General features: G+C 43.6%; 4 protein-coding genes and 2 long non-coding RNA genes across 13 annotated transcripts; 2 read left to right on the forward strand and 4 right to left on the reverse strand.

Moving 5' to 3' along the window:
* Positions 1–53: 53 nt before the first annotated feature.
* LOC106866209 lies at positions 54–2,870 on the forward strand. Its single transcript, XR_001406181.2, has 4 exons — positions 54–203; positions 304–469; positions 584–769; positions 2,733–2,870. It is a non-coding gene; the product is annotated as an uncharacterized LOC106866209 (long non-coding RNA).
* On the reverse strand, positions 766–3,681 carry LOC100837778 (rust resistance kinase Lr10). Of its 3 annotated transcripts, none has more exons than XM_010232073.3 (4): positions 3,493–3,681; positions 2,558–3,363; positions 2,257–2,280; positions 766–2,052 (listed from the first exon to the last, which is right to left on the reverse strand). In XM_010232073.3, exons 1-4 carry the CDS (start codon positions 3,516–3,518, stop codon positions 980–982), a joined length of 1,929 nt encoding a protein of 642 aa, XP_010230375.1. In that variant the 5' UTR covers positions 3,519–3,681; the 3' UTR covers positions 766–979. The 3 variants fall into 3 exon arrangements, with proteins under 3 accessions (XP_010230375.1, XP_003566867.1, XP_014754608.1); XM_003566819.4 differs by having other exon boundaries at positions 3,472–3,604; XM_014899122.2 differs by lacking the exon at positions 3,493–3,681 and having other exon boundaries at positions 2,558–3,421.
* Positions 3,682–3,691: 10 nt separating this feature from the next.
* On the forward strand, positions 3,692–6,909 carry LOC100829090 (rust resistance kinase Lr10). The gene is given in 5 exon segments (XM_014899121.2): positions 3,692–3,833; positions 4,087–4,537; positions 4,540–5,146; positions 5,251–5,471; positions 5,547–6,909. Coding segments are annotated over 4 exon segments (1,956 nt in total). The 5' UTR covers positions 3,692–3,833; positions 4,087–4,515; the 3' UTR covers positions 6,653–6,909.
* A 666-nt stretch (positions 6,910–7,575) lies between these two features.
* On the reverse strand, positions 7,576–10,476 carry LOC100839990. Its single transcript, XR_001406025.2, has 3 exons — positions 9,735–10,476; positions 9,244–9,507; positions 7,576–7,939 (listed from the first exon to the last, which is right to left on the reverse strand). It is a non-coding gene; the product is annotated as an uncharacterized LOC100839990 (long non-coding RNA).
* A 1,387-nt stretch (positions 10,477–11,863) lies between these two features.
* Positions 11,864–14,551, reverse strand: LOC106866007. Its single transcript, XM_024459935.1, has 3 exons — positions 13,728–14,551; positions 12,771–12,870; positions 11,864–12,224 (listed from the first exon to the last, which is right to left on the reverse strand). The coding sequence occupies exons 1-2, from the start codon at positions 14,401–14,403 to the stop codon at positions 12,818–12,820; spliced, it is 729 nt and encodes a 242-aa protein (XP_024315703.1). The 5' UTR covers positions 14,404–14,551; the 3' UTR covers positions 11,864–12,224; positions 12,771–12,817.
* LOC100840606 lies at positions 13,998–19,841 on the reverse strand. Of its 6 annotated transcripts, XM_024459929.1 has the most exons (6): positions 18,657–19,837; positions 17,680–17,779; positions 16,933–17,113; positions 15,951–16,018; positions 15,764–15,835; positions 13,998–14,068 (listed from the first exon to the last, which is right to left on the reverse strand). In XM_024459929.1, exons 1-2 carry the CDS (start codon positions 19,780–19,782, stop codon positions 17,727–17,729), a joined length of 1,179 nt encoding a protein of 392 aa, XP_024315697.1. In that variant the 5' UTR covers positions 19,783–19,837; the 3' UTR covers positions 13,998–14,068; positions 15,764–15,835; positions 15,951–16,018; positions 16,933–17,113; positions 17,680–17,726. The 6 variants fall into 6 exon arrangements, with proteins under 6 accessions (XP_024315697.1, XP_024315701.1, XP_024315700.1 ...); XM_024459933.1 differs by lacking the exon at positions 13,998–14,068 and having other exon boundaries at positions 15,427–15,835; positions 18,676–19,841; XM_024459932.1 differs by lacking the exon at positions 13,998–14,068 and having other exon boundaries at positions 15,427–15,835; positions 15,956–16,018; positions 17,060–17,113.
* Positions 19,842–21,201: the final 1,360 nt, after the last annotated feature.

Genomic DNA, 21,201 nt, shown 5'->3' on the forward strand with positions numbered 1-21,201 from the left:
GAGGTGGGCTTTCACTGATATCACGGTGCATGCCATCTGCGGCTTCCCTCAAAAAAAAAAAAGCCCTCTGCGGGGGCGGCGGCGCCTCCGTCACCGGCGGATGCGTTCTCACGAATCCTTCGGCAAACTGGTAATTGCTCCGCTTCCTTCCTTCCTTCCCGTCCAGGCACCGCCGGGGATCTCCTCCCTCCTTCCCACCGGCTGTAAGATACCATCCCAGAGTTTTGAGAAATACAGTTCTGCGGTGCCGCATTGTTCCTCCTGCTCTAGTCACTGTTGATCTTGCTGTGATCCCTTGTGCAGAGATTTGCAAGACCAATGTATGATATGTTTGGGATCGGATTGAAGCTTTGGTCCAGCAAGATGGTGTGAGGCTTTGGTCGTCATGATGCTCGAATCTGATGATGGTTCTGGACTCCTGGTAGACAGAGGTGATAACCTCCAGAGTTCAGATAGCCATGGTAAATTGGTAATGATCCATTTGTTTTCCTCTCCTTTTGTTCTTAGAAAAAATTGTAGAATGTTAACTGTAAGTTTCTAGTTCCTGGTACTACACATTACATGATCAGTTCCCTGCCTACAGGGTCGTCGTTTGATTTTGAGATTTACAGAGTACTGGCTCACTCAGTTCAATTGAATGGAATGGGATGAAATGAGCATACAACATTATGAGTTTACGGACCTCCGTCGAGCTGTCCAGTGAGAGTCACTAGTGGACTACACCCTAAAATTTATTTGGGGGAGATAAATCACGGCAATGAAGGATAAGGTACTTTGACATGTTCTCACCTTTCAACTATTATATTACATTGCAAATCCAGTATCATATTTTTCTAATTAATAGCATTACATGAGGATGGATTATAAGCTAGATCAGGTGCCCCAGTAGTTCACTAAGCAATTGAGCATTCTGCATGCTACGACATTACCATGCAACACGTAAAATTGTAGTACAGCATGGTGATTTGTACTTGATGTTTTATGGCATGGGGCGATGTTCAGATGAGACAAAGGGCTTAGGGGGGATCTGCAGATTCTGCAACCTGCCTGTTAACATGTTTACCACCTTTGTCATTGATGGACGGTTTTGGGGGTTCCACTGAATACACCATAGTGCCACAATAGCCATCTGTTTCACCTTGTCTTTCTCTTGTGATGTCATTTCCGAAGGAAGCACCAATTCTTCCCCACTGATTACTTTCTCGTAGATCCACTCTGGGAGGTATACCTCGTCCTGGCTCTCAGTACTTGGGTCTGAGTTCCTCCTTCCGCTCACCATTTCTAACACCAGCATGCCAAAACTGTAAACATCTGATTTGTAGGATACACCCCCAAAGTTCCTAGAATAAATCTCTGGTGCAATGTAGCCCATAGTGCCTCTTGCTGCTGTCAACATAATGATGCTCTGGTCCCTTGAACACAGCTTTGCAAGACCAAAGTCTGAAATCTTCGGAGATAAGTTGTAGTCCAGCAAGATGTTGTGTGGCTTGATGTCAAAGTGGAGAATGCACTGGTTGCATCCTTGATGTAGGTACTCCATTCCTCGGGCGATGCCTAAAGCAATGTCTAGCATTTTGTCAGGTACTAGGGGTTGTTGAGAAATATCTGAGTCATGCGAGAATATGTGTTTCTCCAGTGACTCGTTAGGCATATATTCATAAATAACAGCGCGTCTCGTCCCTTCCGAACAAAATCCTAGGAGGCGGACAATATTTGCATGGTGGATCAATCCGATGGTTGCAATTTCATTGATGAATTCTTGTCCCTCTCCTGTAGAGTTTTCTAGCAGCTTGACTGCCACAGGAAGTCCATTTGGTAGCTCGCCTTTGTACACACTTCCAAATCCGCCATGTCCTACTTTATCCTTAAACCGTCTTGTCATCTTCTTAACTTCAGGGAAAGTGTACCTTTTGGGTTTGGATGTGCCATATGTCTTGAGAAACATTTCAACCTTCAAATGTATCTCTTCGTTATATTTTATCTTCACTGAATGATACAGTGCAGTGACCAATATCAACAGAAGAGCAACAAATGTGGCTACCGATGATATAGCTGCATAAACAGGATATATGAAATAAGCATATTGAACTATGATACAAATCCATCACTTAGAGATGGACTAACCGTGATGAGGATATGAGAAAGCATAGCCAAAATAGTCAACAATAAGAAATTTATGCATGTTAAATGGTTTTGTTTCTTTTCTTTTTATTTATTTTTTGATGAATGCATGGAAAGTGTGGATCGCGGACGTACCTGCAATGATTTTGACATGCAAACCTGCAAATATCAAAGAAGAGAATAAGATTCTACTGATGGTTTAGGAAATAAAAGGGAAAACCACTTCTTGGCAATAAAAGGCAAGACCACAGTTATATGAGGTAGCTGCTCCTGCTGCCATCTATTCAAGTTGAGTCTACTCTCATCTATTGCAATCCCATTATCCCCCACTATGAAGCTATGTTAGAAAATAAAAATAGGTTTTGCGATCATATGGGGTTTTGTTCAGTTAGTTTCAAAGACAAAAGAAAAAGGAAAAGAAGAAGGAAAACGATACCATGAGGTTTGTGACGTATGCAGAATGTTTGATTCCTTTGCGAGCTGAATGCGCAACTTCGCCCTCCGAGTTCACATCTTGTGCAATGGAGCAATTTGTCTGAGTCAATCCAACTAATAGTTATTTCAGCAGAACTGATAATCCTTTCCGATATTTGCTTGAATGTTGCATCCAGGGATCCAAATGGTATTGGAACATTTGAGACGACCTTGCAGTCCACTGGAAGCACATACATGTATGTACGAGCACTCACCAAATACATGAACTGGCTTTGGTTGCTAAAGCAAGAGATTGGGCCAACAATAAAATCGTCAGCATTTTTTACGAGGTAATCGTTATCAACTTCAGTAGCGCTGCTTGGTACAAACTCCCTTGAACAGCTTATTATTTTTCCGGGCATGTGCATGTTTAATGCACAGTCGGAATAGACATCAGCTGATAGATTTTTGGAGATGAGCTTCTGAAGTGGGCATGGCGACAAGGAGTCCGCGAGTGGGACTATGCTGAAGGCACCATGCCTGTAATCTATGGCAGCCACTTTGCATGGGCCAAGAAATGGGTGAAGTAGGATGGTGTCTTGGCCGGAGCAAGCCAGCTTCGCGCACGTTGCGCCGCACAATGACGATGAATTGCTGGTCTCAAGCCGAAGCGGAAACCGGATCTCAGGTCCATCCTTGCTGCACCGCGACGGTGGGCAGTATCGGAAGAAATCTGGGTCATCCCAACCTGTTGAAGCTGTGGCCATGCATGTTCTATGGTCGAGAACAGAGAGCACCATGACTGCAAATATACTCATCTTTCTCATACTGCACCGCAGAGGTTGGTGAATGTACATGAAGATGAAGGTAAGTAATGGATTATCAAGTAGATAACTGAAGAAGAGCAAGAAAATCTCTGGTCAAAGTCGTGCTTGCCTTAGGGGGAGTGCCTTTTACCTGCAAGTCGATGCAGCTGCTGCCATTTTTCAGTCGCGCTGGATGTTGGAGCTCCTCTTTCTCTCCGTGGATGATAAGAGAGATCTAGCAGAGAGGGCGGCTGTGACAGAGATGGCCATGGAAGGTGAAGAGGATGGCAAGAAAGATATTACAACTTTGCAAGGGTGTGTACATATGAATAAATAATTGGTGCTTATTGCAAGTGCGAAGACCAACCAACCTTTGTACTGAGGAGAATTTAACTGTGAATGCAACCTCCTGCAGCGTTCGTTCTAGTGGTCCACTGTGGAAATGCAGAGCAACCTGTGACTAAGGGCACTCCCAATGCATCATATCTTAAGGTTGTATTGTATCTTATGCATTAAGTATATATTTTAGATAGAACTCTCTCAATGGTTTCTATCCTATTTTTGTATCTAAAATAGTTGTCATTTAATAGTTTTGTGAGAGAGGAAACTTATTTTTTCTTGGGTTCCATGCTAACGTATTTTGCATAAGATACAATGCATCTCTCTTTCTTCATTAATTAGGCCTCCACATCAGCTTTTTGTCTGTGGCATACTACCTAATACTAATTGACTACTTTCCTTGTAGTTGCTGCAAGTCTCTCTACTTTGACTGGTTCCTCATGCGGGAGTGTGGTTGGCAGCAGTTCCCTGGTTTTCCTCTTGTGTTTGACCAAGCCAAGCCAATCCATCTTCGGGTGGCAACCATTAGCAACCAGCTCCTAAGGGCATCTCCAACAGCAGGTCCTAGTCCTATGTGGAGGAGTGATAGATAGAAATAGACAGTACTATTTATTTGCAGAAGAGAATAAAAGGAGAAAGAGGAGAGAGAAGCCATGAGATGAAAATTAGTACTCTGTAACAGCTTGCTACTGAGGATGCCCTAACTCCGGCTGCGTCTGCCTTTACTGTGATCTGTGAACCAAATGACCTACCAAGGCGGTCTGTGGTGAAATTCATCTCTCTACTACCATGCAACTGTTAATCATCTTTGTTGTGCTTACAGTACTGGTGGGAGATGTCCAGGGACGACATCCGTGCCATCCTTTCTCCTGTGGACATCTCCGAAACGTGTCGCACCCGTTCCGCCGGCGGGACGATCCGCACAGGTGTGGTGTTCAATCCTATGAGCTGGTTTGCACCGAGAGCAAGGCTAGAATTCAGATCAACACAGGGACATACTTTGTCACCGAGATCAACTATACCGATTCATCTTTCTGGGTCGTAGATGCCAACTTGGACATGAACAGCAGCTGCCCTCTTCCTCGCTCGGATCAGTTTCCTTACTTCAATGGGGTCCAAGGTTCACACGAGAGACGCGAATTGGCCCCTGGTGAAACAGTTATCAGGGCTAGCTTAGTGAACTGTTCGCGGGCACAGACTCCGTACTACTCACCGGTAGCTTGCCTGAGCAGCAAAAATTCTTTCGTTTATCTGCTGATTGACAGTGTGTATGTCGAAAACTTGGAGCCTTCTTGTGGATACTTGGCCATGTTTCTTTTGGGTGGTCGGGGAAACTATTATGATTTCAGTCATTATGCAGATTTCCTAAAATACCTGAGGGGTGGATTCTCTGTTCAATTCCCTGAGACAGAAACTCCATTGAATTATATTCAGTACATCAACCGCTGCATCGACTGGTCGATTCAGTGAGTTTTGGATTTTGTTCCATTTCATTCGCCCATGTATAAGCCTGAACCCCTTCGTTTCCTTTAATACCCTTTTATCTATCATGCATGCAATGTTCTTGCAGTGACCCCAATAGACAGCCAGTGTTTAGTACAGGCGTCAGCATCAAGAATAGAACTGAGGACATCCTTTTTATTGACTTCCGTTTCTGGGCATGTATATTTGGTGTAAAGAGACCATATAACGACATACTTCTCTATATCAAGGACATGATTCGTTTCGATCCCTCACTTTATCATAAGTTGCCCCCAATACTTGCTATGTGGATTGTGAAGTGGATTGCTGGTATGTTAGAATCATCAATTATTTATTTTCCTTTTTCTATCTGCAACAAGTATGTATAAACTTGTTTGTATGCAGTACTATGCAGGTTTGTGTTGGCACCGCTGATGGTACTGCTATTCCTTGCCCACAAGTATTGGAAAACAAGAATTACAATCGACGCAGTTGAGAAGTTCCTCCGGATGCAACAAATGATCGGCCCAACAAGGTACACCTACACAGACATTGTTGCTGTCACAAGCCATTTCAGAGATAAATTGGGCCAAGGTGGCTATGGTTCCGTGTTCAAGGGCGTGCTGCACCCAGGTGATGTACATGTGGCAGTCAAGATGCTAGACAGTAAATCCAACTGCAATGGAGAAGATTTCATCAGTGAGGTCTCCACCATTGGCAGGATCCACCACGTCAATGTCGTGTGTCTGATCGGGTTCTGCTCAGAGGAAATGAGGAGGGCGCTTGTCTACGAGTACATGCCTCATGGTTCTCTGGACAAGTACATCTTCTCGGCCGAGAAGAGCTTCTCCTGGGACAAGCTCAATGAGATTGCCCTGGGCATCGCCAGGGGGATCAACTACCTGCATCAGGGGTGCGAGATGCAGATTGTACACTTTGACATCAAGCCGCACAACATCCTTCTTGACAGCAATTTTGTCCCAAAGGTCGCGGATTTCGGTCTTGCCAAGCTATACCCAAGGGACAACAGTTTTGTACCATTGAGTGCCCTACGGGGAACTATTGGGTACATAGCTCCTGAGATGATATCCCGGAGCTTCGGTGCCATATCCAGCAAGTCTGATGTCTACAGCTTCGGGATGCTGCTACTGGAGATGGCTGGAGGAAGAAGGAATGTTGATGCAAATGCAGTGAACTCAAGCCAGTCTTACTATCCATCATGGGTGTATGACCAGCTAACCAGACAGGAGGAACTGGGTGAGATATCTGTTTCTGTTGCAGAAATGCATGAGTTGGAGAGGAAGCTATGCATCGTTGGTCTATGGTGCATCCAGATGAGGTCCCAAGATCGCCCGACAATGAGCGAGGTCATAGAGATGCTGGAAGGCAGTGTCGGTGGCCTGCAAATGCCTTCTAGGCCATTCTTCTGTGACGAGGGGCATATTCATATCGAGGACTCTTACCATTTCTCGTCAGAACTGACTGCAGTCTCTGAGGAGGAAGACGAGTGAAATTTATGTGCCATTGTTGTTATGGAATATATATGGTGTGATTTTCCTGCCATGCTTTGTCTTTTGAATGTTTGTTAGAAATCCGAACCTTATTGTGTATCAGAATGTGAAATGTCATGTGCTCCTATCCTTAGGATGCTCTGCCACTACTAAAGAAAGTTGTATATAACAGAGAACGAGTAACCTACTTTTGTAACATTCTTGGACCAACAATTACTCACTTGAACGTTCTTGTTCAAAATATGAACATTTACATACACGTCTGTACAGGGAGTAACAGGTGCTCCTTTCTTAATCGTTTCCGCCTGGTTCGCACTGCCTTTTACACTTCTCGACGGCTCCAGGGCGGCTCTCCTGGCTTTACCCTTGTATTGTGAAAAGGTGAAATTATGGTTGTATCCAGCGTGGAATAATCGAATACCATGCTTCCTGAATCCTCCAATTAATTTGGTAAGCTTGGATAATAGCTGCTTGGTCTTAGACAATGACACAACGTCATGCTATAATTGGTATTAGTATGCAAGACACTGCCTAGAGCAGCAACAAATTGCAGTGCCAGAGGAACTGACGGCAAGAACTTGATGATGCCTAATTTCCAGATATAGCTGCAGTTTTCTTTTCTGCAACTGGCTGCTGGTTTCCTTGAAGAAATGATATGGTTCAATTTGAAAACAAATATTACTATGATATAGTATGATTTTTGTTCCTTGAGGTCTAAGCAATCGATGCATCTCCATACAATTGAAAAAGGGTAATAAATTCCAGAGGGAATGCGATTTGGAGCAATGGTTGAATTTTGTCTACATCTGATAAGATATGACGAAGAAAATGAGTACTTGTTTTTCCTTTTTTCGCATCTTATTTTTTTTAATGCTTGATGGTGGTTAATGATGTAAGAAATGCAGTCCGAAATTCTCGTTGCCGAAGAGAACAGCTGCCAAGCAGAATCATGAAAAAAACAAGACACGGCAAGATTTCGACTAAAATATTACACGGGGAAGCTGAAGTTCCCTGGGTTGGAGATATTCATTTGAAAATCATCTCGGCACATTAGAAACTTGGCTAAGCTGGTTGGAGATATTCATTTGAAAATCATCTCGGCACATTAGAAACTTGGCTAGGTTGGTTGCAGATATTCATTTGAAAATCATCTCGGCACGTTAGGAACTTGGCTAGGCTAAGGCAAACCCATGCATTCAGCAAGCCTTTTCAGATAACATAAGCATTGCCGACCACATTGATGCAACGCGGCATGCTCAACGAGAACTGCAGCAACTGTTCCTGCACCTGGAGAAAACAACGCTGTCAATCCATAAGTAATCTGATATACAGACATAACCTAATAATAGCACCAAATAAAATGGAATGCTAACATTTTGCTTTCAGCTTATTGATTCTGAAACAGCTAAACCAAGGGAGAACTCATAAGGCATCGACAGATAAGCACACACAGGAAGTATCAACACCAACACATATTCAACATCTTGATCATCTGGGATATAGGGTACAGTCATAAAGAGACATTTCCCTTTGGCATCACATTATTTTAGTTATATCTGTGTCATTCACAAGCTTGAATCCTTATAGCAGAATGATAAGTGTGTAGGTGCATCCAACTTTGGCAACCAGATAATTTCATATTAAAAACTCACAAACGATATTCAGAAGATGCTCTTACCTGTTGAGCCATTTCAACACATTAGAACATCAAACCGGAAGAAGATTGAGAAGTATAGCAACCAGATTGGTGTAATTTCCAGATTAAACTATCGTGTTCATCAGATAGTACAGTCCCAGCTACTAAGTGTTCTGGGTCATACCATTGTGCCATGAATCTAAGGTTGAAACCTCTCCAAAAGGATAGTTTCAGCTCCTCTCCATCCCAGACTTCATGAACAGAAACATTTTGTTGATTGCAAACAATACAGATGTCCCAAAACATGATTGCTAGGCTGGCATTACCTATCCATTGATTTTCCCAGAATTTAACAGTTTTACCATTACCCACTTGCCATCTATAGCCCATTTTAGCAGCCCTGCGTGCCCATAGAACACCCTTCCAAAAAGGAGAGGTCTGCACCTCAGGAAGAGCAAAGATACTTGGATCATCTGCATCATATTTATATTGTATGACTTGTTTCCATATTTTGAGATCATCTAACTGATATCTTTTAATCCAGGAAGCTAGGAGAGAAATATTTAGATCTCTCAAATTGAGTATACCGAGCCCCCCAAAATATTTCTTCATACTAACTTAACTCCCAATTTACCAGATGGTATTTAAAGTTTCCTCATAATTGTACCATAAACATTGAGCCAACTGAGCATTAATGGCTTGAATGGACCAAGAAGGGATTTGTCATCTACATTTGTGTGAAAAAAGTAAGAAACCTAACCCTCGCCCTCCACTTCCCACATACTGTGCCATAGGAATAGGTTTTCCCCCACAGAGGACAATTCTCCATATGATGCCCAGTGTTACGACACATAAAACAGGTCTAGGGCTTGATGCATATACCCACAAAATGCCCAGGTAAACGACAGTTGAAGCATACAATATCTCTGTATTTTGGGTCGACCGGCTGAGTTACCTCCTCAGTTGTCTGTTGGGGAGGTCGTTGAGGGCGGCATCCACCAGCAGGTCCACCTCATCCACCACCCCCGCGAGGGGCCTGATTCTGCTGCCCCTGTTGAGTCTGACGCTGCTGCTGCTGCTGCTGTTGAGGATCTGCTTGAATCTGCTGCTGCGGCTGTTGATGCCAACGCTGTGCAGGGAGCTGCTGCTGCTGCTGTGTCCTGATGTACTGATACGGATTTTGGCGACGCCGTTGCGCTTGATTGGCGCCCTGACCAGCCTGAAATGGTAGTTGTTATCATGTTGTATAAAAGAATATAACTAGCTTTGAGGTCCCAAATGTACCAACTGAGTTAATCATTTCACATTTAATTCAGTATATCAGAAGAGTGAAAACAGATATATTGAATGAAAACAATACAGGTATCCGAACAACCATGTGCAAAACATTACTGGATTGGGTTACTACAACAGTTAACAGTATAAGGACTAGGGATGAGCAATCACCTGGTGTATAGAAACTTTTGAAAGGATGAAACACCTGGACATAGGAGAGTTTTTCAGAAAGTTTCCTGGATTGCATTGCTTCAAGCTGAACCATGTAGACATATGTGTCCACACATAAAAAAAATACACCATTATCCTCATCATAATCCAGTATTTCCTTAGACGTCCTCGCTCCCGTAATCTGGGGAGGGGGGGCGAGAATGGTATCCATGTCAACGGTCTTGTGCCACAACCACGTAGCATGACCATGACAATTGACCTTCCTCTGCCATATTTCCATGTTAGGGTAAGATAACATGGCGACACCAATGTCGCCATCCTCTGCCTTGATGACCTGATGGCTGCTGGAACCTTTCATACTGGGAGGCCCCTTGGTCACAGCTAGGCTTTGCCCATCCAAATCAATCTCAACTATTTTGACTAGGGCCGTATCCAGGACTGCGGGAGGCGTCGAGCAGCTCAACATGTGGCCTATTGTTGACATGGACGACCAATAAAGGACATTACCGACGACGACCCCAGAGTTAGCAAAATGGTACTGCTCAGAAGGAGCTTTGGCCAAGGGGAGATTGTGCCATACGCCAGTCTCCGAGGAGTAAACGAAAGCGATGGGCCTACTAGGGTCCCAATAGCCATATATGCACACCAGGACCACCTTGAAGGGGCTCGAGTGGCAGCTGCCGTGCACGTGGCTCCGGTCGGCGGCGGCGCAGAGCACCGCCCCCTTCACGAAGAAGGCTACCGGGTTGAACTCCCGTGGAGCATCCAAGCCGCAGAGCTCCCCGGTGACCGGGTCCAACACCCAGATCTTGTTCCGGGGGAACTCCCTGACCAGGACGCGCCCGTGGCGGCACCCGAGCATGCCGTTCCGGGAGTTGTCGCCGAGGCCGAAGCGCTGGGGATGGATGCGGTCGGGAGGGTCCAGAACGGAGCTGAAGATGATCCCCTCGTCGGTCCACTCGTAGTAGCCGAGGAGGGGCGGCTCCCGGTGGCGCGAGCGGAAGCATTCGAGGAACTTGGGGTCGGTGGCGACGGCTCGCCACCGCTTGCAGACGGCGGAGGCGCGCGGGAGGGAGGATGGCTGCGGCGGGAGGCGCAGGAGGATCTCACGGAGGAGATCGTCTTCGTCCGGCAGGGAGACGACAGCCGCCGGCAAGCTGCGGGCCATTTCGCCGCCGCCGGCGCTCACAGTCTCCACTGATTTGGATTGGATTGGATTGGATTTCTTTTTCTGATTGTATACCCGGGAAGAGGTATTGGGCCCGGAAACAGTACCCGGCCTGGTAATATTATTGGGCCTGGGAACGATATTCGGCCAATATCCTCTCATTCCTTTCTTCTTGACGAGAATTTTGCAAAATACTCTACTCGGAGCAGCAGCAACTGCCAGCTCACTGTCAATATAAGCTTAGCACAATTTCTGGAACCTGCAGGTACTTTCAGTAGAGCAGATGAGCACTTGTTTCCTGAATGAGGTTTCCTAACACCAAAATTTTCTTAGAATTCTTATGGTCCAAGGAGAACTCTCACCTGCATCATCTGCACAAATAAATTGTTTAAAAAAAAATCGAAATAGATGGTTCTCATAACTAAGAATTTCATAAATACATAGTTTGCATGGTTCTAAAAAATAAGGATGCAAAATATGAACATATATACCGATCTCTCTTCTTTCTAATAGGCTGTACAGAACACAACGACGTTCACAAAGATGCTTAGATTAAGAACAAAAATAAATAGATGACGACATGATTTGGACACCCTATTTGAGGACATGATAGGCCAGTCAGCAAGGAGTCCAAGCCCTCGAGCTGCTTTGGTGCCAAAGTATTTGCTTCGAAGTTGCTCCAGACTCCAGAATCCATATGTAACTCACTTTTCAAAAAGAAAAATCCAGATGTAACTGGCAGCAAAGGGATTAATGACCAAGGGAGTGACAGGGTGCCGCAACGGGCCACGCTGTGCAACCAACATCAAGTCGCAGTGCCCAAGCGAGCTTCAGGCAACAAAGCACAAGTGTAGTGACAGCAAATGAGCTGTTGTTGTATATAAAAATCAGCAGCGCAACCATGTAGAAAAGAAAGCAAGATACAGTAAAAATCAAATTGACTAGAGTAAATAGACTAGAGTACTTTCAAAAAAAAATCAAATTGAAATATTACTAGGGGAAGTTGGAAATACCTGGTTTAGGTACTCTTCATACATAAGAAACTTAAATAGACTAGAGTACACACTAAGTTTTAGATGCCACATGAACACAGCTAAAGCCACATTACAATATTAAGAGAGATTAATCAGAGAAGACTCAGCTTCATGGATGCCATTGTTTTTCAAGAAAACAGGAGTTCTCATCATGTAGCTGAATATAGCCAATACTTCGCTAGACTAAGGTTCGCACTTGCCAAATCTTTTTTTAACATAAAAATAATGCCAACCATCTTGATGCAATGTGATAAAAAACGAAGAGAACTCCCACAGCCTTTCCTGCACCTGGAGAACAGAAAATCATCAGTATGTGAGTGATCTGATACAGATACAGATATAACCTATTAGTATCACCTACTATATGACACAGTGAATGAACAAGATGTCTGTACAAGCTCATAGTCAGGTCAGCAACATAAAGAAAACCCCTGAAACAGATATCATGTCCCTAGCTACATCTCCTAGAAATACAGATGACAACAAAATAAATCGTAGAGGACTTCAGAGATTGTTAATTTGTTGTAGTGGGGGAGTTGAATGCTGTGACTGATTTTTGTAATAACAAAAACTGGACGAGTAATATATTGCAGTCAGATTATAGATTCATGAAACAGCTAAACCAAGGGAGAACTCTCATCTGGATAACATTTACGAACCAAAACACTGTCATTGTGCATTGTCTGTCTTACTCACATGCATGAATCCCTAATGCTGAAAGGACAGTTGCCTGCAGCCTACGGGTGCAAATTAACTAAGTTCGCAGTTGGATATTTTCCATAGGAAAATCAAACAGTCCAAATCTCACAAACTATATTCAGATGGTATTCTTACCACTCGAACCATTCCAGCACATTAGTACATCAAACAAGACGGCTGTCCTATGTATCACGCAACATTTCAGCTCCATCACATCCACCAGCATTGGCTATGCCTAGAAGCACAAGGAGTCAAGCAATTAACGGAATTTCCAAGGAAAACACAAATGGATAAGAAAAGGCAGCTGTGGGTCAGCTGCCAACAAATGAGAAAATAACTCACTTTTAATACAACTATATAACTGACTTTTTATATATGCTTTAACTCATAGAAACTAGCAATACATAAACAAAACCAAGTCTGTTCTAAAATGGAAAGAATACAATCCTGAAAACAGTAACTTAGCTACCTCGAAGGATTTAGCAGATAAGAAAAAAGATGTCTGGAATATTTCTCATGTAAATGCATAACATGTCATGCCAAGCAGACAAAATTAGAAAATGCCAAAACTAGCAAACTCTAGAAACAAAAGTAGTCTTAGGTAGTTAGTTCTAAATAAATGAAGCCTGCAGATTAGAGACAAAGATATGAAATGTAATTTTGTGTGCTAAAGATGTTAGATGCTTAATGGAGGGTCCTCCACATGTGACAAAGAAAATAATTATTTCAGAAGGTATGGATTCAGCGAAATTTGCTTTTGAGTCAAGAAAATTAGCATGATTAAACAGATAAATGTATATAACTAGCTTCGGCATTCCAAACAGGCCAACTGAGTTCTCATTTCACATGATTTTACAATATTTTACTAATTTTACATATGATTTGGCATCACCCGTGAATGCAGACAGCTGCATTGATTGATAACATTAAGAACAATACAGCTATTAGTTTGTTTATGTAGCAAAGGGAAACTGCTAATTACACTGAGGTTGTGAGAGACTAAAAGAGCAGAATAAAATGTTGAAGCAACCATATGAAACATAACTGGATTGGATTACTCCTACAATATAAGTAGTAAGGATGAACAATCACCTGGTGTATAAAAACTTGTAAATGGATAGTAGTAAACGATATCATCGATTTCATGAAGTCTCTTGAAATGCATTGACTTAAGTTGAACCATGTAGACATTGGAGTCAACATGAATAAAAATGGCATCTGTATCCTCAGTGTATCCCAGTATACTTTCCATCCCTCTCTCCCATTCCTCAAGCTGAGAAGGAAGCCCCAGAATATTATGAATGCCAACAGTCTTGCGCACAAACCAGGTGGCAACACCATGGCAATTGACCTTCCTCTCCCACATTTGGAAGCTGGGGTAAGACAATGTGACCAAGCCAACATCACCATCCTCAACCTGAATTATCTGGCGCCTGCGGAAATCATCTGTAATGGGAGGCCCCGTGATAACAGATAGGCTCTGTTCATCCAAATCAAACTCAAGCATACCATTGCTCATGTACAACCAATAAAGAGCATTACCAACAAGGGTAGCAGGAGCGCCCATATCCCAAAGCTCACATGGAGCCGCTGTTGAGATAACATTGCCCCATATGCCAGTTTCCGAAGAATAAACGCACGCGAGGGCTCGATTATCTTCTCTGCACATGCACACAAGGACCACCTTAAAGGGGCTCGAGTGGCAGCCTCCGTGCACATGGCCCAGGTCGCCGGCGGCACAGACCACCGTCCCGTTGAAAAAGCCCATGTTGAACTCTGGTGAAATGGTCACGCAGCGCTGCTCGCCAGAGATGGGCTCGCACACAACGGCCTCTTTCCGCAACCGGCATTTGACGAGGACGCGACCGTGGCGGCACCTGAGCACTTGGTTCTTGCGGAGACTACTGCGCTGTGAAGGGAGAAGCACTCAGGAGAGATGCGGTCAGGTGGATCCAGGATTGGGATGAAGACGAAGTTGTCAAGGCATCGGAAGACGCTGAGGAGGGGCGGCTTTTTCCCATGGCGGGTGCGGAAGCGTTGGAGGAACTTGGGGTCGGTGACGAGCCGTCGCGACCGCTTGCAAACAGCGGAGGCACGTGGCAGGGAGGATGGCTCCGGCAGGAGCCGGAGGAGGATCTCACGGAGGAGGTCATCACCGTCCGGCAGGGAGGCAGGCGCTGCCGGTGAGCTGCCGTGGCGGTGGGCTATTTCGCCGCCTTCCTCGCTCATGTGGAATGGGGAACAGAGACAGACACACAGTGCGAAGACAGTACTTTTGCTGATTACAGGAAAAAGGGGCTGTGTATGTAGTGTGCAGGCACTTGTAGGCTTACGGGGTTCTCCCCTGGCAGATTAGGAAACCATGTCGATTTCACAGCAGAGCAGGTTGTTCCATTTTGTTGTGACGTAATTAACCCACCATTCCCCAAATTTACCACCTTCTTTCTCCTTGGGATTCTTTGTGCCATCTCCAGCCGCTGGGGGAGCTCTAAGCTCTTCCATACACACAAATCTTCCTAACATAGTTACATATAGCAAGTATTCCAAAGAACAGATCCTCCCTCCAGGAAATACGTCCACCAGAAAAGAAGGAAAAGAGTACATCCTAATTTTTTGGCTAGTCAGGTATGTCACATATTCAGTTCTAAGGAAAAATGACCTGAAAACTACCTAAATCAAACAAATACATGTGGAATGTACACAGCTTATCACCCAATGATCATAAAGTGTAGCTAACGAGATTTCACAAAATCAGTTCAGACAGCTCACACCCACACTTAGTCCACATACAACGTGGCAAGAACAAAATTGAAATCCTTGATGTGTGCATAGAAAAAATACACCGAACTCAGTTCCAAAACCAACACTCCCAATTATCTGGAACTGCTGAAACAAATTCAAATTGCTAGAATGCAAAACTAATTTCGCAGCAAAACTAAGCAAGGTAAAACTGCATCCTATATGATGGAAACTAAATCCAATATATAAAACATGTTGAACATATCTACAACAAGTATATAAGGTAATACTACATCTGTTATAGCAAAATTACATCCTATCATAACGAAACTATATCCTATCTCCATTTGAAAAGAAATACTCCATCCTATGTATTTGAACATACATACCTACAACAAAACACAGTAAGGTGAAACTCCCTCCTGATATGAGAAAAACTGCATCGTGTATATCAAGCATACCTGCACCATACCAAAATAAGGTAAAAATCCAGTATATCAAGCATATCTGCGGAGAAACTAAATAAGGTAAAAACTACATCTAATATAATAAACATACGTCCCGCTGTGAACATACCTTACATCTAATATAGAATCCTGCTCAGAGCATGCATGATAGAATTGTTTGATCCACAAGATTTGCATCTGAAAAGAAAGAACCCAAAGAAATGCCATGTCAGTTAACGGTCCAATTCATCCCTTAGGGGTTACATCTAATATAAATAATAATTACATCCAACATTATTACTTCCAAGAAGTGTTCTTTGTAGTTACACCTAATATAATGATTGTTGCATCTAATACTATATGTGACCATTTTTCAAATCGTTGACTGCTACCTAAACACACTGAAGTAAAAAAAAAAACAAGAAATATTCCACCAATTGCTTTAGTTTTCTCATAAAAAATAATTTCTATTTCAAAAGATCTAAAGACCGCAGCACATCCAAAAGTAGACTACTATGTTGGTAGCAGTTTGACTAAATGATGCATAAATTCATGCAATTTTTTTTGAAGGAACCACTATGGACCGTTATGAATTGTGGCGTATATAACCCCGGGTAACAAAAACCAGAAGGTCCTTTGGACGTCTACGATTAATCTCACAAGCAACTGTGGCCTTTGTGGTTATGCCATACACTAGTACCTCGAAAGAAAGTTCCAAACTTCAATATTTAGAGATGAAAATTTAACAAGAAAACTTTGTAATCAAACACTTAATTATAACCATATATGAAATCAATAAAATAAGCAATAGATGTGCTGGTGAATTAGTAACCATATGCCCTTTAGCTTTCTTAACTGCAAGCCACATGACAAGGAAAAACAAATTATTTACCGAACTGATGTGCTTTTGAGGAAATTCACAGAACACACAATCCAGATGGATGTGTCATGTATCAGCAAATTGCCTTAATGAGTCGCATAGCTCTAACCACATGAGACTGGAGATGGTGTCGTTGGGTACACATCTTAATACAAGCAATTTATTGACGACACATAAATCAAAGCCCAATTCTACTGCTACAGCCGGGAAACAGTCGAGGAAGATGGTATACATATTAAGTTGATGAAGAAAACAGGAGTTCCAACATGGAGGCCCATCATGTAGCTGAATATAGCAAATACTTCGCTAGACAAAGGTGTGCTCTGGCCAAATCTTTTTAACATAGAAACGAGGCTAACCATCTTGATGCAATGTGATATACTCGAAGAGAACTCCAACAGCCTTTCCTGCACCTGGAGAAAACAAAATCCTCAATATGTTAGTGATCTGATACAGATACAGACAGCACCTATCAGTATCACCTATATGACACGGTGAATGAAAAAGATGCGTGTACAAACACATGGTCAGCTCAGCAACATAAAGAAAAACCCTGTAACAGATATCATGTCCCTGGCTATATCTCCTAGTAATACAGATGACAACAAAATTAATCTTAGAAGCCTTTTGAGATTGTTAATTTGTTGCGATAGGGGAGTTTAATGTTGTGACTGATTTTTGTACTAACAAAATGGACAAGTAATATATTCTTGTCAGCTTATAGAATATAGATTCCAAAACAGCTAAACCAAGGGAGAAGTGCAGAACTCTCATCTGGATAACATTTACGATCCAAAAAACTATCACTGTGCCTTGTCATCAACCAAAATCATCTGTGTTACTCACATGCATGAATCCCCAAAGCCGAAAGGACAGTTGCCTGCGGCCTACGGGTGCAAGCTAGCCACGTTGGCAGTTGGATATTTTCCATACAAAATCAAACAGTGTCTGACATACTATATACAGATGGTATACTTACCAGTCAAACCAATTTAGCAGATTAGAACATCAAACAAGACGGCCGTCCTATTTATGATGCAACATTACAGCTCCATCACATCCACCAGAATTGGCTATGCCTAGAAGCATAAGGAGTCAAGGAATTAACGGAATTTCAAAGGATAACACAAACGGATAAGAGAAGGCAGCTGTGGGCCAGTTGCCAACAAATGTAACTTGAAAAAATAACTCACTTTTCATATAGCTATATAACTCAATTTTTATACATGCCTTATAGCCCATAGAAACTAGCAATACATAAAAAAACAAATCTGTTGTAAAATGTTAAGAATATAATCCTGAAAATAGTAACTTCGTTACCTCATGAGGAAGGTTTTAGCATGTAAGAAAAGAATGTATAGAATTTTTCACATGCAAATGCATCACATGTCATGCCAAGCAGACAAAATTAAAACATGCCAAAACTAGGAAACTCCAGCTAGCAACAAAAGTAATCTTGGGTAGTTAGTTCTATATGAATGAAGCCAGATTAGAGATAAGACACGAAATTTATTTTTGTGTGCTAAAGATGTACTAGTCACTTGCTGGAGGGTCTTCCACAAGTGACATAGAAAAGAATTATTTCAGAAGGTATAGATTAAGTGAAAGTTGTTATCGACTTAAGAAAATTAGTATGATTGAACAGATAAATGTATATAAATAGCTTCGGCATTCCAAACAGGCCAACTGAGTTTCTCATTTGACATGATTTTAAAATACTTTACTAATTTTACATTTGATTTGGCATCTCTCAGGAATGAAGACAGTTGCGTTGATTGATAACATGAAAAAACAATACAGCTATAAGTTTGCCCATGTAGTAAAGGGAAACTGCCAATTACGCTGAAGTTGTGAACGACTAAAGAAGCATAATAAAATGTTCAAGCAACATATGAAACATAACTGAATTGAATTGGATTACTCGTAAAAATACACGTAGTAAGGATGACCAATCACCTGGTGTATAGAAACTCACAAAAGGATGGTAGTCAAAGACATAACGGGTTTCATGAAGTCTCTTGGATTGCATTGACTTAAGTTGAACCATGTAGACATTGGAGTCAACATATATAAAAATGTCATCGGTGTCCTCAGCATATCCCAGTATAGTTTCCATGCCTCTCGCCCGTAACAAAATCTGAGGAGGAAGCCCAAGAATATTATGCATGTCAACAGTCTTCTGCACCAACCAGTTGGCAACACCATGGCAATTGACCTTCCTCTGCCAAATTTGGATGCTAGGGTAAGAAAATATGACCAAGCCAATATTGCCATCCTCAGCCTGGATTATCTGGCGGCTGCCATCGCTGAAATCATCTGTAACGGGAGGCCCCTCGATCACAGAAAGGCTCTCCCCATCCAACCCAAACTCAAGTATACCATCTCTCATAGGTAACCAATAAAGAGAATTGCCAACAAGTGTACCAGGAGAGCCGGTATCAGATAGGCAACATTCTGCCGCTGTTGAGATGATATTGCCCCATATGCCAGTCTCCGAAGAGTAAACGCAGGCGAGGGGTCGATTATCTTCTCTGCTCATGGACACCAGGACCACCTTAAAGGGGCTCGAGTGGCAGCCTCCGTGCACATGGCCCTGGTCGCCGGCGGCACAGACCACCGCCCCGTTGAAAAAGCCGCACTTGAACGGCGACGGAACGGCCACGCGGCGCTGCTCGCCGGAGATGGGCTCGCACACAACGACCTCTTTCGTCGCGAAGCATTTGACGAGGACGCGACCGTGGCGGCACCCGAGCACGCCGTTGTGGTGACGGCTGCGGCAGCTGCCAAGGGAGAAGCGGTCGGGGGAGATGCGATCGGGTGGGCCTAGGATGGGGTTGAAGACGAGCTCGCCAAGGGTCCGGAAGACGCCGAGGAGGGGCGGCTTCCCGTGGCGGGCGCGGAAGCACTGGAGGAACTTGGGGTCGGTGGCGAGCCCCCGCCACCGCTTGCAGACGGCGGAGGCGCGGACGAGGGAGGATGGCTGCGGCGGGAGGCGCACGAGTATCTCTCGGAGGAGGTCGTCGTCGTCCGGCAGGGAGGCAGCACCACGGCAGCGAGCCATTTCGCCGGCCTCCTCGCTCATATGGTGGGTTGGGGAATCGCAGGCGCCGTCGTGACCTAGAATACGACTCGCTGATACGGGGTATTTTGCTCCTATACGTGGTATTGGGCCCTGAGCCCCTGACGAGTGCTATTGGTAATGGGCCTGCAAATTCCTATTTATTTATTTTTTGAGTGGAAGCAAATTGTTCTCGTGTCATTTTTTTTCCCGCAATGAATAGTTCGAATGTGACGATTTTTTTTTAAATATATAGCTCTCACATTATGTTCTTTACAAATGTATAAGTTCTCATTTATTCAGAAGTCTTAAAAAGAACGCATTCCATATATTTTTGTCGTCCTACAAATATTTAGCATTAGAATCAGTTTTTATGTAGTTGGCATAGTTTGCACCGAAAAGGGTTTTTACCGGATATGTTGCGAAACTATGAAAAATCATGATTGATTTAATAAAACTAACTTAGAGTCGTAGATGTTGGTAGGTTGGGGTTTCTAATAAAGTTTGCCCCAAAACTGTGGTTCTATAAGATTATTATTATTGTTAAAACCCTAGCCACAAAAAGTACGATTTTGTAAACTTTTCAAACAGAAGACATTCCATATTTTTTAAAAATAAATAGGTTGGATCATCCTAAAATATTAAGCACTCCAATCTCTGTTTACAACAACATTCACACACAAAAAGTACAACTGTACATGTAGACTAAGATAATCCCCACAACAACAAGAAGACTCGTCTGCAGGGACCTCATAGTCGTCATCGAGGTTTCAAGAATCGAACCTAGCGGGTGCATCATCAATTAAGAAGGAGAAGCCAAAAGGCCAGTTACAACACCGCGAAGCGGTTACAACGCCACACAGTGGCCAAAACACGAAAAAGAACTAAGTAGCGTCAAGCAACCCACTCGCCATGGCGGCCGCGAGCGACAGCCCGCTCCTAAACAGCCCGGCACTCTGCCACCTCGCCGCTTCCTCACGCACAAAAAGAAGAACACGCCGAACCGAAGGAGTGGCTCCGTTGAAGACCACATCATTCATGTGACGCCAAATGGCCCAAAGCACAAGAGTGACCGCCGTCTGATAGCTCTTAATCACAGCACGAGGCCCCGTGATGCTGGCCCACCACTCTTGGATGCTGGAGTCTATGCTAGGCCTCTAGTCCTGACAATCCCACGCCACAAGGACAACCTCTCAAACCTGTCTCGCCACGATGCAACCCAGCAGGAGGTGTGACAGGGTCTTCAGCTCCTGAGAACAAAACGGACACTGAGAAGGGTGAGGGAGCCCCCTCCTCTGCAACCGATCCGCCGTCCAACAACAATCCTTCGCCGCCAACCAAGCGAAGAATTGACACTTGCCTGGTGCCCTCGTCTTCCAGACCTGGGCCGCCAAGGGGTCAGACGTCAAGCCAACAAACTGATGTCTGTAGACCGAACGTGCC

Source organism: Brachypodium distachyon, chromosome 2 (genome assembly GCF_000005505.3).
Source record: "Brachypodium distachyon strain Bd21 chromosome 2, Brachypodium_distachyon_v3.0, whole genome shotgun sequence".
NCBI lineage: Eukaryota > Viridiplantae > Streptophyta > Magnoliopsida > Poales > Poaceae > Brachypodium > Brachypodium distachyon.

Excerpts from the sequence above, each read along its gene's own strand:
- LOC106866007 (XM_024459935.1), bottom strand. The coding sequence starts at position 14,403 with ATGGGCTTTTTCAACGGGACGGTGGTCTGTGCCGCCGGCGACCTGGGC. Across the intron at positions 12,871-13,727 it reads TACAAGTTTTTATACACCAG|GCATAGCCAATGCTGGTGGA; the intron begins GTGATTGTTCAT and ends TTGTGCTTCTAG.
- LOC100840606 (XM_024459929.1), bottom strand. The coding sequence starts at position 19,782 with ATGAGCGAGGAGGCCGGCGAAATGGCTCGCTGCCGTGGTGCTGCCTCC. Across the intron at positions 17,780-18,656 it reads TGTGAGTTTCTATACACCAG|GCATAGCCAATTCTGGTGGA; the intron begins GTGATTGGTCAT and ends TTATGCTTCTAG.
- LOC100837778 (XM_014899122.2), bottom strand. The coding sequence starts at position 3,392 with ATGTACATTCACCAACCTCTGCGGTGCAGTATGAGAAAGATGAGTATA. Across the intron at positions 2,281-2,557 it reads CATACGTCACAAACCTCATG|GTTTGCATGTCAAAATCATT; the intron begins GTATCGTTTTCC and ends TGATATTTGCAG. Across the intron at positions 2,053-2,256 it reads GCATGTCAAAATCATTGCAG|CTATATCATCGGTAGCCACA; the intron begins GTACGTCCGCGA and ends CTGTTTATGCAG.